Genomic DNA, 15111 nt, shown 5'->3' with positions numbered 1-15111 from the left:
CTTACGACAGCCGAAACCCTACCGTGAGATATAATGGTTCTCCATGTTATTTTTGCACGACAACTGACCTCTCCTGGCTCTTAATAGATGGACAATAGCCAGAACAGCCGACCGGCTTCCCAGCTCATTGCTGGATTCGGCTCACCCTCAACACCCTCCGGTGCACGGAGTACCATGCGCCGATCGACTGCTATGCGACAATCTGGCCGTTTCACCCAATCCCAAGCCCAGTCCCATCAACCCATTCATGGTTAGACCATACCCTGCTCAGACTAATTCGAGAGGCCTTTCGGCGGCAAACTGACTGGTTCATGTAGACGCGGAAAAGGATGAGCTACGCGTCCAATTGAGTACGCTCAAATACGAACTCGAGAATGTCAAGCAGGAACGAGAGTTGGAGGCTCTTCGCCATGAAAAAGAGACCCGGGACTTGCAGCTGAAAGCGGATGCAGATTTTCGGAAAGCTCAGGTGAGCAGCTCAAAATTCTCATTTTCACGAGCTCAAGCTGACAATCTTTACTGCAGGCTGCCGAATCTTCGAGTAATCGGGCTACCCATAAGTGCGACGAACTCACAAAACAATTGAAAGAAATTCAAGATCAGACTTTGAATGACAAACTTGCCTTTGAGCGCAAGATTAGAGGCCTCCAGGACGAGAATCAGAACTTGCAGGAAGAGTTTGACGACACTCAAGCTCGGCTTTCTGACCAGGAACGGCAGTTTAAATACCAGATCAACGAGTTAGAGACAGTCCGCGCTTCCCTACAAAAGACGATCGAAGAATTCCAGAACGATATCCAAAATGCCAGGACATCGCAGGAATCAACACAAGACAAATTATCCCTGCGTGAAGCCGAGGTTGCCGAGCTCGAAGCGGAGAATATTCGACTGAAGGCCGAAGGAAATGATGCTGAGACTTTGACAGTATTAAAGAGAGAACTTTCCGAGCAGGTCAATCATATTCGGGAACTGGAGTCGGCAAACCGTGATCAAACAACGAAACTGCGTCACCTTCGAAAAGTCTCGAAGAACGTTGAAGTCGTCGAAGAACAAAAGAGATCAGTGGAGAACCAGCTCCAGTTAATGAAGGGCTTTGAAGCAGAACTCAACACTGTTCAGATTCAAAAGCAGATGTTGGAAGATGAGCGGCAATCCTGGGTCAGTCTTCTACAGGAAAACGACCAGCCGGCAGAGTTTGACTCACCAGATGCTGTCGTAAGGGCGGTGGTTCAAGGGCGAATTGAGATCGCTACGCTCCTCGATCGCCTCGGAACTGTTGATGCTCAATTCCTTGAGAAGGACGAGGCTATCAAGAGCCTCGAAAGCGATAAAAACAATCTTCAACAGGAGTTGGAGAAACTCCGCGTTTCAAGTGCCGTTTCTGCAGGAGGACCAGGTGCCGCGGAGAGCCGACTTCGAGCTCGGCTGGAGCGCCAGCGTGCGCTTGCAGTCAAAGAAGTTGAATACCTGCGTGCCCAACTGAAGACATTTGATGCGGAAGAGGCTACAATGAACGACGACCAGTCACAGTTCGATGGACAAAAGTCTGAGCAAATAAACCAGCTTCAACAACTTGTCGATGAATACCGCAGTGAGCTCCACAAAGTTCACGAAGAGCTCTCCAAGCAGGAAGCACCGAAAGAAGAAGAACCAAGAGGCGTCAAGCGACCTCTTTCTCCGACCAACAATGAAGCCGAAACCGAGCGTATTGCTGTGCTCAGCCGCAAAAACCGAAAACTCCAGGAGCATCTCACCAAATCAGACCAGGCAACGACTCTCGCTCGCAGGGAACTGGATGCGGCCAAGTCACAGATCAAGTCTTTGAAGGCCAAGTCACGAACCCGCGTTCTTGAACTACGGGATAATCCGACCGCCCAAACCGAGCAAATTAAGATGACTACTCTCACAACTCTCCAGTCTGCAAACAGAGACCTCATGGCGCAGCTGCGTGGTGGCCGGACCGATGTGAAAGTCGTCCCTGTTAGCACTCTGGAGAGCATCAAACTCGAAATGCAAGACATGGAGCGCACCGTTGCCGATAAAGAAAAGCGCATGCGCCGACTGAAGGAGATCTGGACAGCCAAGTCTTCCGAGTTCCGGGAAGCCGTCGCCTCTCTCCTCGGCTTCAAGCTTGATTTCTTACCGAATGGTAGAGTGCGTGTCACTTCCATGTTCCACCTATCCTCCGCATATCGGCACGGCGACTGCGATGCACCTTCAGACTCTGGTCCCGGCAGCATGGGCAACGGCGAAGAAAACTCCATCGTTTTCGATGGCGAGAACGGCACTATGAAGATATCGGGCGGACCAAACAGTCTGTTCGCCATGGAACTTAAACCTCTCATCAAATTTTGGGTTGAAGAAAGAAAGGATATTCCATGTTTCCTGGCAGCCATGACCTTGGACTTCTATGACAAAACCACGCGCGCTGCTAGGATGTGATATGTCGGATCAGTATCATATTTGCTAGGTTTTTTCTTACCTCTTCCATATCTGTATTTCTATGATTCCCCGGCACATGTTAATTCGTGCTATGTTGCTTCTTGTCATTGATGATCCGCTATCTGTTTATGCAGTAATTAAATCAATTGAACACTGCGCATACCTACATCTTTCCTCTCTTTGTCTGAACAAGGGTCTTGCAGACAATTCACCATAGTACCTTATCCTCGTGTATGTAATATCCCAAACAAGCTTCAAATTATATTATGTGTATTGGAAAATATTTTCTTCCGTTTTAGTACTCACCTCTTGCCGCGTAAAACCGAGCATGTCTGTCACGGGACGGTTATCATGTGGCATCCTTAACCCCATCTGGGAATATCAGCCTTTTCTCATCTCCTATAAGAAATTGTAGCATGTCTAGCTAACGAACCATAGGAGGAAGGAGGATACGGGGTGTTTCCAGGCCCCGGAGGCTGTCCACTATATTCACCAAAAGGGCATCATTCACTCCAACCTGCGGGCAGAGAATATCTTATTACACTTTGACTGTAAAAGAAAGCTCGATCTTCTGCTGTGTACAAGGTGACCACGGACGTTACGTCAAGGAGGACTTCCTGGAGGTGCATATTGATGCAAAAATTGATAAGATTGGCGCTGTAGAGCCCGCGCGTAGAGTTGTCCCAACACTGGAACTTGGCTCCAGTCAGAGAACCCTCGGCAATGCTGACTCGCTTACGCTCTCCATCACTAACACCAAGCACAAAGTCATCTCCAACACGTGTGTTGATAGTACAATCCAAGCCAAAGATGGCCATCATAACCTCGCGACGTACGGTATTGAGAAATTTATCGCGGTCGAAGCCTCCTTGGACGTGTCGGACAGAGCGAGTATGAGATGCGAAGTGTAGAGCAGCCAGAGCCAGGGGGACTCAGCACCAGCAGCATTTCTCCCTTTCTGCAACACCTTCAAAGTCGCGTAGAATGTACACACGTCTGCCATGTGGATTTCCACGAAGCCACCTTGTTAGGTATGTTGCGAGCTCAGTTACCACATTCTCTGTGGGTTTTTGGAACTCTGAACCCGTGGTGTATACAAACACACCCAATTTCTCAAAGACAACGCCAAGGGAGCGCGAAGGTGTATATTTGGGGCCCGATTCTGTTCGTCTGGTAAACTACTTTACCCAGACTCGCGTGCCAGATGCTGGAGACGAGGGATCAAGCTTGCTCCCCAGCGTGGGGTTGAGTACTTGTGCTGCCAATTCCCAGAAGCAGAAGATATGGACAATGTCCCCGCCACTTTTGCAACCCCATCTTGTAGCTCGTTTACTTGGCTGTCTGTGGAAGTGTGTTCAGCGGCGGTTGTTGGCTGCGAAGATGGTTTGGTCCGAGTCCTTTTGGCGAAGTTGTAGTCAACCATGGTGGTTGTTTTCATACGTATGCAAGCAAATAGTGAACAAAACGTGAAAACACAGTGAGCGGCAGAAAGACGTAGAGTTACTGCGTAGACAGGGCGTGGAAAAATATCTGAGAGACTAGAAGACTTTGGAACAAACAACAGGGGTTATACAATCTCTCGATAGACACCTCTATATCGATTGATAGCTCTTTCTTCAAATTTTGCCGTGCTTCGGGCGGGCACCGTTCTAACATAAGGCATTCAGACATTAAACCCTTTCTAAAGGGGGGTTTGAACCCCAAGCGCTATACCGCTGCGTACAAGGTGGAACTTTCCGATGCTCCGAGCCAAGTTTGGGCATACATCACATTGCCTACACAAGATTCATCAACTAACCGAAGAATAGTCTTCTTAATCTATTGGTGAGTTAGCCCGAAGATCCTTCTCGATGTCTATTTTTCACAGATGCTTTCGCACAAAAATCTTGTTACAATGTTTTGTGTATCTAGATTACCAGTTTAGACTAATTTTCCTGCGGGCAGACTGGCTTGCATGGCCCACCCACTTCCCGAACGCGTTACATGAAGAGAGGAAATAGAGCGAGCAGGATTTAAACAGCCAAGATCATGACATGGCTGAAATGAGCACTAGTATCTGCCGGGAATGACTCCCAGCATTAACTCTTCCATATCAGCGTCCGTTTTCAACGATATCCCGAGTAGTTCATTATCCACCTCCTGGAACTCTCCCCCGTATCCCTCCCCAAAGACCGAGCGGCAAAAGAACCCCATCGAGGCTTCCATATCCATTGTCCCGTTGGCGTATTTGTCCCGCGCCATGGTCTCCATGTCGGAGGTGCTCACGTCTGTCGGGGTCCATTTGCGATCCGGTGCAACCTTCTGGGCAATGGCCAGCATCTTCCGCTGGGTCGTGACGAGATCTTGCACAAATACCGCTCTATTCTGCGTCTCCTTCAAGTGACATAGGGCCTTCACCACGGCCTGGCCGATCGTGGCCAAGGTGGTTGTACTAAACGGACGGTCTCCGCCGTCATAAAAGGGTGTCGATCCTCCCTTGAGATTGAAAAAGAAACCATATCCCAGGCTCCAGTCGAGGAAAGGTCCATTTCGAATTAAAGTATATGTAAAATGGGGGTGGTCCCGAGCCTGTTGCTGGATGACGTCGTGTATCGCAATCTTGGAGTGGTAGACAGGTAAACTGGCTGCCTTTGGATTGCCAATGTTCGCACAGAACTCGGAGGGAAGAAATCTCTTCACTCCAGCTTTCACTGCGGCCTCAATCAGCGGGATCTGTGTCTCCATGGCACTGGTTGTCAGGACCGAGACCACGGCATCCTGGCCGGTCAGAGCCATCGTGAGGTCTGGGACCGAGATGTAATCCACGCGGATTACCTTGACAGACGCCGGGAATTGTGCTTGAGACGATAAGCGTGCCAAAACAGTCACATTAAAGAGTTCGCTCTGGAGAAGTGCATGAAAAATAGGGAAGCCCAGGGCTCCAGAAGCCTAAGTATGATTTATAAGTCATGATAAAAACCAGATAATGATTGCCCAACATACCCCTGCAATGGCAACGTTGCGAATCATCTCGATTTCTATGGAAATGCAATAAATTGGAAATACTGGAAAGCCTGCATTTATAACATTTGATGGAGACCTGGTAATATATATAGATCTAGATTCTGTTCTAGATATGCAGGTGCGGATGTGGGCGCGGAGTCTAAACCCGATTAGGCTTGATACAGAGGACCTCGGGCAGGAATCTTATCCCCACCCCATGGTATTTAAGGGCTTAGCCTCCGCACCCGCACATGTAACCATGTCGGCCGATCAGGCCTGTCTTCGATGTCGGAGACAGAAACGAAAATGTGACAAGATTCTTCCACGCTGTACCCTTTGTAAAAGGTGCGTTTATCACCAAAGACTGTAGGCGATGTATGCTAAGCAATTTAGATTGAATAAGCCTTGTGACTATCTCCTTCCAGTTCAAGCCCCTCGTCTGCTGCCTCTGCCAGATTGGGCCGACTTGACACCCTCCAACCTGCGTCATACACTCGGAGCTCAGGTCTCATTAATCGTGGGCGATGGATTGCAACTGCAAGCTACTACAGCCTTATATTTCCGAACTGTACATACATGGTTCCCTATTATATCGGAGACCTGCTATAATATCCGGTTATCAAATGTACGCGTCCAGACAGCTACTGTCCCATCCGACTTGAGCTTCTTGACTCTCTGCATGGCCCTTGTTTGTAAGGAGCCTGTGGGAGTAGAGCTTCCTCTCTCGACCCGATCGTGGTATGCTTCTCTCAAGAGCTTTGTGGCTCTTCTCGAAGCGATGGGGACAAATTCGTTGGAAATGTTGCAGGGTCGTCTTCTCCTGACGATCTTCGAGATCGGTCATGCCATGTATCCCGCCGCATATGTCTCCACCGCGGCCAATGTACGCACCGCAATCTCCCTGGGGATAAATGCCCCTTGCGATGACCCGCGCAAGGTTTTTCGGGATCCACAGAAAGCCGAGGAGGCACAACAGACCTGGCGTGGCATCGCCATCACTGACAGGTCAGATCTAGCCCCCGAGGATGCACATCAGATCGTATCCATACTGAAACAAGAGCACCTGGTAGATATGTCTCGCTGGAAAATGGCCAAGCACCCAGTAATTACAGAGGACGACCCATAGACGCGGTGGGGTGCAACAGGGTAAGTGACTGACTAACCGACTGCGAATCCCCAAGTCAACTTCGTCTAAAAACCAATCCGAAAATAGGACACTGAAGATTGCCCGAAGGTGAAAATGGATCCATTCACCAAGCTAGCTCACGCATCCCAGCTCTTGAACCAGGTGTTGGTTCATATCCATTTGACCAAATCGCATTCCCTTTTCGATGGCATCGAGGCAGTCCAGATCCTCAAATCCCTGACTTCGTTTCTGTCGACCTTCCAAAGCGGTGATTTTAATCCACATCCTCTATCGGATAGCGCATTGGCAATATGTAGAAGGTGATACTGACCAGCCCAAGTTCAGAACTAAGTGACTAACCCCAACGCTACTAATTAGTGCCATGCTCGAAGCCTTAGAGGTTGGATCTCACACGTATATCCCCGACAATGAGTGTTGTATTCATACGTCACTCAATATTCTCAAGTCTCTCGTCTACGAGATTACGCGAGAGGCGGAAACGTCTCCCTCGAGTGAGATGGCGGCTTTGTCTGTGTTTCTCCCCCATTGTCTATACAAGGCCGCTATGGTGTGCCTTAACGATACCAGGCTAGCTGGGGGTGTCGATCCGGAGCCATCGATGCGTCCCTTAAAAGTCCTACTGGCCTATCTGGGCATGAGATGGCTGGCTGCAAGTACGTGGCCGACTTCACAACTATGATGCATACTAACCGTGATAGAACGTTACTTGGCAAAAGTCGAGACAGCACAGGAGACATATAACCTGTAAACTCATTCAGAAATATAACCTTTCCATTAAAAACCGGACTTCCAGCTTGATCAAAAGGTTGACTAGGAAACAAGTGGAGGTCTATGACACTGCAGTTCAGAATTCAGGAAGTAATCGACAACATGGACAGCTTGTTTGGGGATACGCATCTCGAATTGTTACCAATACTCTTCCAAAGCTATATATAGCCCCGGACGCTGTGAGCCGACTCCAATTCATCCGTCCCCCGGGCCCACAGTAAACCTAATTTTCGCATCGAGGGTGGTGCAGTAATTCGAGTTTGATATTGGCGTGCTTGAGTTGCCGGGTATAGGAAATCTCGATGAGCTATAAGCATGCGGTGAAAGGAGTCCTGAAAAACAATGAGTACGCCGGTATCTATGGTAGCCAGCAGTGCGCCTCGGACCGTTTCTACGACATTCATTCCAAACTAGCTCGTATAGTTGATGCAGTCATCCCCCTACTAGCTCTAGCGTTTTCCAATATTGGCCTAGCGCAATTACAGCCCGGAAACATGCCGAGTCAATAAGCCTTTAAGTGGGGTGAAGCATCCAGCCTCAATTTATAACAACATAACAACCCCTCGTTATTTACCATTTCAAATTTGAGAATGTCTGTCCCACGAAAGACCGTACTAGTCACTGGCGCCACCGGCAAGCAAGGCGGCGCTCTCATCCAGAGCCTCCTATCCGCCCCCGACACGGCCGGGTTCAACATCGTCGCCGTAACGCGCGACGTGACCAGCCCCCGCGCGCTGAAACTGGGCGCGAATTTCAATGTCTCCGTCGTGGACGGCGACATAGCCCAACCCGAGGCAATCTTCCAAAAAGTCAGCCCTGTTTGGGGCGTGTACAGCGTGCAGGTTAACTCAGACGCCGAGGAGCAGCAAGGCAAGGCAATTGTCGACGCCGCGGTTGCTCATGGTGTGCGCCATTTCGTCTACTCGTCGGGTGATCGCGGCGGGCCGGAGAAGTCGCCCGTTAATCCTACCAAAGTCAAAAACTTTGCTGCCAAACACCACATTGAGAAGCACTTGGTGGAGAGGGCCGCGGCTAGCCCGCAACAGATGACATACACGATCCTACGGCCCGTGACGTTCTTTGAGAATCTCACTACTGATATCCATGGGAAAGGGTTCGCCCGCATGTGGGAACAAATGGGAGATAAGAAGCTGCAGTTCGTGTCGACCCAGGATATTGGTCGGGTTGCGGCATACAGCTTCATGAATCCTGATGAGTACCGCAATGGTGGCCTCACATTGGTGGGCGATGAGCTAACCCAAAGAGAGGCTGAAGCTATGTTCAAGGCTATCGTAGGATCATCTATGCCCATGGCTCCTTGTCCTGTGGCTTCTACAGTCAAGTTCTTGTTGAAGGGAACCGTGGGCGATATGTTCCGTTGGTTTGAACATGAAGGGTATGGAGGTGATGTTGCAGCATGCCGTCAGCTCTACCCTGGGATGAAGGACTTCAAAGCCTGGATTGAGGAGAACAAGGAGCAGTGGTCGTGATCGTATATTCTTTCTTTGATAGCTCTATTATCACTGCAGTAGACTTGGCAGTCCTGGTGGAGCTAGAGATCCTCCCAGACATTAGGAGAACAGGCATTAAGTCTAAATAATTCATGATATCAGCGCTATAAATCTCTCTGATGTACAGCTATTCGGTAAATTACAGTTTTCTCTCCTTTCGATATTGTTATAAAAATTATCAAGAATAGAGGAGCAGAGACAGGAAAAGGGGAAGGTATAGAGGCTGGATGTTGCACAAAGTAGGCATTGATGGACCATGAGAATGCCTATTAAGCATGATTAAGTGCCCAGCCACTACCCAATAATCACCCTGTGCTTTAAAATAGCTACATACATATGTACGCGAAGTAAATGCCTAACTACACAAAACAAGAAGCAAACCCAACAAACAACAAGCAAAATTCATAAATAACAAAATCGCTATTTGCATACTCGGAACACAAGAGACGAGGAGGGGAAGATAAAGGGAGACAAATGGAAAAAGAGGTAATGGCATCATGCTAAGATTGTAATGGTCCAGTTTGGGGCCCTATCTGTAGGGATGCCTATCCTGACATGTAATCCAAACAGTGGACAGATAACAGAAGAACGATTGCATGAAAGAGGGGAATATATACGACCAGGCGCGGATAGCTCCATCCCGCCTTGCTCAAGACATATTTAGGAAGAGACATACTTCCCACCGATCAGCTTGCGTGTAGTCGGGACGCCTAGCCATGAAGCCGCCGACAGTGGGGACTCACGCCCCTCGTCGGCGAAAGGGTCAGCTTCCTTCTGCTCTGCGTCTGATGCAGCACGGCTGATGCCAAGCTGAGAAGAGGATTCAGCACCGCGGAGCTCGAACTTTGCTTCGACTGTACCCTTGCGGGGTCCGGGGGTGGACGTCACGAAGCGGACAAGGAATTTGCTGTCTGCGCCTGGGGTGGTGGGTGCCTTGACTTCCAGCTCCGGGATTCTCCAAGTGACGGTGGAGGTTTTGCGACGGAAGGTAGCGCCTGTATTAGGGTACATGGCGGCGCTGATGGCATGGGCAACTGACTCGCGCGGCTGCTTGGTAGTCTTATCCTCGGTGGCCGTGTCCAAATTGATGGTCAAGACCAAGTTCTTGAGGGTAATTGAGTCGGCTGTGTGGGAGAGGAAGGATGGGTTGAGCGTATAGTAGATGATAGCGCTCGCCTGTGATTCTTCTAAGTTCCAGACTGGCTTGAATATCACGGGGCAGTAGGCGGAGGGATTGGCCGGATCGATATGCAGTTGATATTTAAATGCGACTGTCGGCATGGGGCGGGAAATGCTGCCCAGCTGGATATCGTATTCGCCTCGCTTGTCATCGCCAGCGTCTGTGGAAACCTCCTGCACAAAGTGGGGGTTGGCGGCTACCTTTTCCAGCACTTGGAAGTTATCCAGTCTGATGCGTGTATGGTCTACCGCAGTACCAGGTGTAGGGTTGTTTGCTAGAGCAAGCTCACCAACAACGAAAGACTTGCTAACGTTACCCTCTGAAAACCATGCGTTGATGGTTTCAATGACTGAAGCATTCAGGCCCAATTCGTATAGATCAGGATGGACCGAAGCTCCCGGGCCAGGCGTAGCGTGTCCGGAGCGAACCGAGGTGGTATCCGATAAAGTGTGATCATCGGTAGCAGTGCTGGGGGCAATGCTGGGGGATGTTATATGCCTAATTGGCGAGGTTGGTGGCTGGGACTCCGAGCCTGCCGAAGATGGTGGAAGCTCATTGCCAGGTGAAGCAACGAACATTGTATTGCGAACATCACGGCGTCCGCGAATGGTGCCTGCATTGCGTCTCATTCCTGTCTGCGGAGCCCGCTGTATAAGAAAGTAAGTATTATACACAATGCCTAAGTAGTATTGAGGCCTGTCACTAACCATTCGGAGGGTATTTGCCATATCATCCATGGCCCGCTTCGCTTGGCTCTCATCCTCGAAAATGGGCTGATCTCGAATCGTCAAATTCAGTCCAGATTCATCTAGGCTGTAGTGATTGTCAGCATTTGTTCACCACAATTGGCACAAGGTCACCTACCCCGCCGCCTCGTTTTGCGCACGCGTGATCTCGTCAATGGTTGCAGGGCGCTGGGTGAACCCTTCTGAATCAACCTGTGGCTAAACAAAAGATTAGTCCGTGATCCTTGCACTTCAACTTTTAAATTGCTGGTTTGTAAATTACCTGATTGACATGGTTATTGGTGAACCCAAGAGCTTCTGGCGCAGCTCCATTTCCGGGGGTCTCGGGGTGCACTTCCGGCACAGCTGCAGCAGTGTCCAATCCGGCGTGATCCTGCGACACACTAGGATTCCGCAAGGATGATTGATCGGTGAGGGATGTCCCTGGACGGTCAGTGGCAGTCATGGGGGGAGATTCAGGTATTTGCATATCGCGAGAGGAGTCGGCTCGCTTAAATGCAGCAAAGGGACTACGTTTCTTCTCTGCCTTTCGGTCAAAAGTTCCAGCCGAGGGTCCGACAATGCTCTTTCTCCTATTCATAACAGTGCCAAGACGTCTCAGTCCCCCCAAGGGAGTATGCCGCGGCTGTGCTTCGGGTACTAGATAAATCGTGAGAACTTCAATGTTGCATCTAGAGTGGGATCGTAACCTAATTGTAAAACTTACCTGGCGCTGTCTGAGCGACAGCAGGTCTCTCGGTTGTCTCTGATAGTTGGCTTGCCGCATCATCCTGGTAGCGTGGAGGAGGCGGAAGCGGTGCCTCTGTTGATGGCGTGGAAAATTGACGCTCGGGCGGCGCAGTCTGGGTTCGCTCAGATAGTGGTTCAATTGTGGAAGGCGTCTCTGCCCGTTCAGTCTGACTTCTGGCGATGGTCTGTGTCACAGGGACCCGCGGACCCGTCATTCTAGCAGCAAAGGTTTTGATCTCATCCGCTGTTTCCACATTGAGGAGAATATTCAAGCAGCTTTCAGCGGCCTGGCGACCACGCTCAACTTGATCAAGCTCATGTGTCTCTAGTTGTGTTAGCACATCCCGAAGGTGGTTGAGCCGGGTCTCGTCGGCGGCCTGAAGCTGCTCGTAAACAAAGGGAGCCCGCGAATCCCATTGCTGATGGACTTCTTCGGCATTGGCAATCTCGCTAGAAAGTTTGTCTGCGCCTTTGACACCCTTCGCCCTAGCCTTGTCCACCTTCTTCTGTGCCGTCTCCACATTCTTCGCTAACCCCGCCAAATTACTCTGGATACCAGGCATCGACTTCATCTCTGGATTCTTGGTATTAAATTCCCTCAGAGGTCGTTCGACATCCTCTTCGATCTTGGTCGCAAGGGTCTCGTGGGACACTGCGAGGGTTTCGGTGGCACTGATGATGCGTTGCCAAGGGATTTGGAAAATGCTAGTTTCACAGGTCAGAATCATCTCCGGGCGCAAAGAACATAGATCTTCCAGGGAAAGGTCAATTTACCCAAGAGCAGCTCCATTGTCCAACTGTGGCCGATGCGCTAACTTCCGTAACCCTTGGGCGTATGCTTCTTCAACGCGGCGTCGTTCCTATCGCCGATTTGTCAACACCAATGTCGCTCCCCGTTGTATATCCCACTCCAGCAATCTGGTCGGGTCGAGTCGCAGGTTGTCATACCTGTAAATAATCCGCGATATCCGCATTGACCTTGTTAATGACTCGAATGCGATCGCTCAGGACGGTCGTAGCTTGGCCGGGATGCAGGGTGGCCTAAATAAAAGAAATACCATCAATGATCAGTATCTAAATACTTTGCTAGACAGCCATAAAGCTCGCGTTGCTCAATCTTACCAGCAGGTTGGGGTACTCTTGCCGTGAGAGGTCCATGATTCAGATTCCGGGGTATTGAGATGTTGAGCAAGGTAGCGCACGGAGCGCATAACATAGGAGAGAAAACCAAGAGATTCCTGTGCTCGCGGCAAGAATAGCCCAATCAGCTAAGGGAAATGAATGCGGGATCGGGATTGAATGCCAGTCTCAGTTGATAGCGTGTCATTCGATGTTGGCCGAGGATGGCAATGGGGATGGAATGACGGAGGGTGTTATGGTAATACAGTACTTGGCGGTCTCCAATCAACCAAAATACCTAAATGTCTGTTATTTACGTCACAGCATTGTAACTACTGCGTGATTGGTCACATGACATCATCCACACGGTTGATGTTGACACCTTGTTGCCTCAGGTTGAAATCTGATAGCAACTCGCCTTGATAGAATATATCTCCCCCTATATTTACTTTGCTGTGATTATTTGCTATACATTGGTGCATTAACTGAAAGGCAGTATACGTTAGAAGTCTCACTACCTCGGTTAGCAGTGGTTCTCGTCCACCATGTCTTGGAAGGACAATTTCGGCTTCACAGACCGGCTGCGAGCCATACAGTCTCTGTAAGCGACGTTTCCGTATATGTCAACATGAGCACCCGATTGATTCGCGTGTAGCACAGCGGCTTACCAGCAAGCTTCTTCCTCGCCCGCCTCCGCATTTGCAGAAGCTATGGCCCAAGCGAAGGAGCTTGAAACCGAGGCGTATGACAAAGCGACCTCAAAAGTGAGTTCTGCGCCTTCTAAAAATTTGCGTTAAAAATCATTTCAACTGAGACTGTTCCATCCAGGATGAATATGATTCCATCTGCCTAAAGGCGATTGATGAAGCTGAATTAGCAGGGTCCAAAAAGCTGGTCACTAGCAGTCCACAGCATGTCGAGGATGACTATGAAGAACCGAAGACCTCAACTGGGGAAGTGATCGGTCAATATCGATCTTGTTCCCACCACTATGGTGGCCTCCACTCCTCCATCTACAGATCAAAGCTGGAAGATGGGACTGTTCGGGCAGTGAAAGTCACTATTCCCCATATGATGATAGCCCCCCATGATGCCCACCGTGAAGCACGGCTGTTGCGCGAAGCTTCTCACCCGCATATCATTCCATTGATTGAAACATTTAATCTTGATGGTGGGAGGTTTGTCTTAGTGTTTCCTTTTATGCGATATGACTTCGAGCGGTTGCTCCGGCGAGACATGGTAACTGCCGCTCAAACACGATCGATTCTGCGAGACCTGTTCTGTGCCCTTGCCCATCTCCACAGCATGGGTATACTTCATCGGGACATCAAGCCTTCCAATATCCTGATGGACTCCCCCAATGGACCAGCCTACTTGGCAGACTTTGGCATTTCATGGAAACAGGGTGATGCGGGATCTGAGCTACCCACGCAGAAAATCACGGATGTTGGCACCACCTGTTATCGACCCCCAGAGATTCTCTTTGGGTTCAAAGAGTACGGAACATCCCTCGACATGTGGGCCGCCGGCTGTGTAGTGGCAGAAGCCATCGCCGTCGGCCACCACCAGCTCTTCGACTCTGGCCCCGTGGGCAGCGATCTGTCGCTGATTTTCTCCATCTTCAAACTACTGGGCACCCCGGATGAACAGCGCTGGCCGGTAAGAATCCCATCTGTCACTAATGGAGAAGCGATTTATAACAATCGAATAGGAAGTCCAGGTCTTGCCAGATTGGGGGAAAGTGGAATTCCACTCGTTCCACACACAGCCTTGGGAGGACATCCTCCCGGGTGCATCCTCGAATGGCCGTGATCTAGTCAGCCACCTATTGCGCTACGAGAGCAGCGAAAGACTCTCCGCAACAGAGGTATGTGACCTATCTGATGTCTTACAATAACCTCTAACCATAGGCGTAGGCCCTTGCCCATCCATATTTTGCTCGGAGTTGAGGAAGTGGTATGATATTGGGGGGGGGGGGGAGATGGATGGAGCTACGCCACACTTCATCGCGCCTCCTCGGGTTATACCGCACGAGTGGATCGGTGAATCACAAGCGTGGAACTTGCGACCTGAATTATTAACATACAGATGCATAACTAACTAGTTACTCTAGTAAAGTAATTTATACTCCGTACACCATATGGAATACAAAATATGAAGATGTACCGCCTACAGTATTTGTACCTTACATCTAGGTAACAAAATATTAATAAAGTTTTTCCGAGCTGCAGCGTAGCCCCTGAGGGACTTGCATGAGAGGCAATCACGCAGGGCCATGCATTATTTTGATTAAATTGACTTTGATTAAAATTGAATTTCCGGCACCGCCGGAAATTACGGGCTGTGTGAGCGATCAATTAAATGTGGCTGTTGCCCTTAGGGTGAAACAACCATGGAGAAGTCTGTGCCCCTCGGGGGCTACACTTTAGCGAATGTGCCGTTTGGGGGCGGGCAAACGGAGCTAGCAAGAGCCGAGTGATGAATTGG

General features: G+C 49.8%; 7 protein-coding genes across 7 annotated transcripts; 4 read left to right on the top strand and 3 right to left on the bottom strand.

Annotated features, from left to right (window-relative positions):
• Positions 1 to 87: 87 nt before the first annotated feature.
• N7537_011076 (coiled-coil domain-containing protein MAD1) lies at positions 88 to 2442 on the top strand (the record flags this gene model as incomplete). Its single annotated transcript, XM_056902130.1, has 3 exons — positions 88 to 250; positions 318 to 469; positions 526 to 2442. The coding sequence occupies 3 exons, from the start codon at positions 88 to 90 to the stop codon at positions 2440 to 2442; spliced, it is 2232 nt and encodes a 743-aa protein (XP_056747417.1).
• Positions 2443 to 3625: 1183 nt separating this feature from the next.
• N7537_011075 (uncharacterized protein) lies at positions 3626 to 3865 on the bottom strand (the record flags this gene model as incomplete). The annotated part of the gene is made up of 1 exon (XM_056902129.1): positions 3626 to 3865. One exon carries the CDS (start codon positions 3863 to 3865, stop codon positions 3626 to 3628), a length of 240 nt encoding a protein of 79 aa, XP_056747416.1.
• Positions 3866 to 4491: 626 nt separating this feature from the next.
• Positions 4492 to 5451, bottom strand: N7537_011074 (aromatic alcohol reductase; the record flags this gene model as incomplete). Its single annotated transcript, XM_056902128.1, has 2 exons — positions 4492 to 5370; positions 5425 to 5451. 2 exons carry the CDS (start codon positions 5449 to 5451, stop codon positions 4492 to 4494), a joined length of 906 nt encoding a protein of 301 aa, XP_056747415.1.
• A 232-nt stretch (positions 5452 to 5683) lies between these two features.
• Positions 5684 to 7319, top strand: N7537_011073 (uncharacterized protein; the record flags this gene model as incomplete). The annotated part of the gene is made up of 5 exons (XM_056902127.1): positions 5684 to 5769; positions 5818 to 6526; positions 6638 to 6870; positions 6929 to 7224; positions 7270 to 7319. The coding sequence occupies 5 exons, from the start codon at positions 5684 to 5686 to the stop codon at positions 7317 to 7319; spliced, it is 1374 nt and encodes a 457-aa protein (XP_056747414.1).
• Positions 7320 to 7929: 610 nt separating this feature from the next.
• Positions 7930 to 8829, top strand: N7537_011072 (uncharacterized protein; the record flags this gene model as incomplete). Its single annotated transcript, XM_056902126.1, has 1 exon — positions 7930 to 8829. The coding sequence occupies one exon, from the start codon at positions 7930 to 7932 to the stop codon at positions 8827 to 8829; it is 900 nt and encodes a 299-aa protein (XP_056747413.1).
• A 681-nt stretch (positions 8830 to 9510) lies between these two features.
• Positions 9511 to 12663, bottom strand: N7537_011071 (uncharacterized protein; the record flags this gene model as incomplete). The annotated part of the gene is made up of 8 exons (XM_056902125.1): positions 9511 to 10677; positions 10738 to 10843; positions 10895 to 10974; positions 11039 to 11415; positions 11483 to 12210; positions 12280 to 12365; positions 12454 to 12546; positions 12628 to 12663. 8 exons carry the CDS (start codon positions 12661 to 12663, stop codon positions 9511 to 9513), a joined length of 2673 nt encoding a protein of 890 aa, XP_056747412.1.
• Positions 12664 to 13169: 506 nt separating this feature from the next.
• On the top strand, positions 13170 to 14573 carry N7537_011070 (putative cell division protein kinase (Ctk1); the record flags this gene model as incomplete). Its single annotated transcript, XM_056902124.1, has 5 exons — positions 13170 to 13225; positions 13280 to 13388; positions 13453 to 14283; positions 14336 to 14491; positions 14541 to 14573. 5 exons carry the CDS (start codon positions 13170 to 13172, stop codon positions 14571 to 14573), a joined length of 1185 nt encoding a protein of 394 aa, XP_056747411.1.
• Positions 14574 to 15111: the final 538 nt, after the last annotated feature.

This window comes from Penicillium hordei, assembly GCF_028827395.1.
Source record: "Penicillium hordei strain IBT 12815 chromosome Unknown utg000006l_segment0_segment0, whole genome shotgun sequence".
NCBI lineage: Eukaryota > Fungi > Ascomycota > Eurotiomycetes > Eurotiales > Aspergillaceae > Penicillium > Penicillium hordei.
Note: the sequence above shows the minus strand (reverse complement) of the source record. Positions and strands in the feature narration are given on the sequence as shown.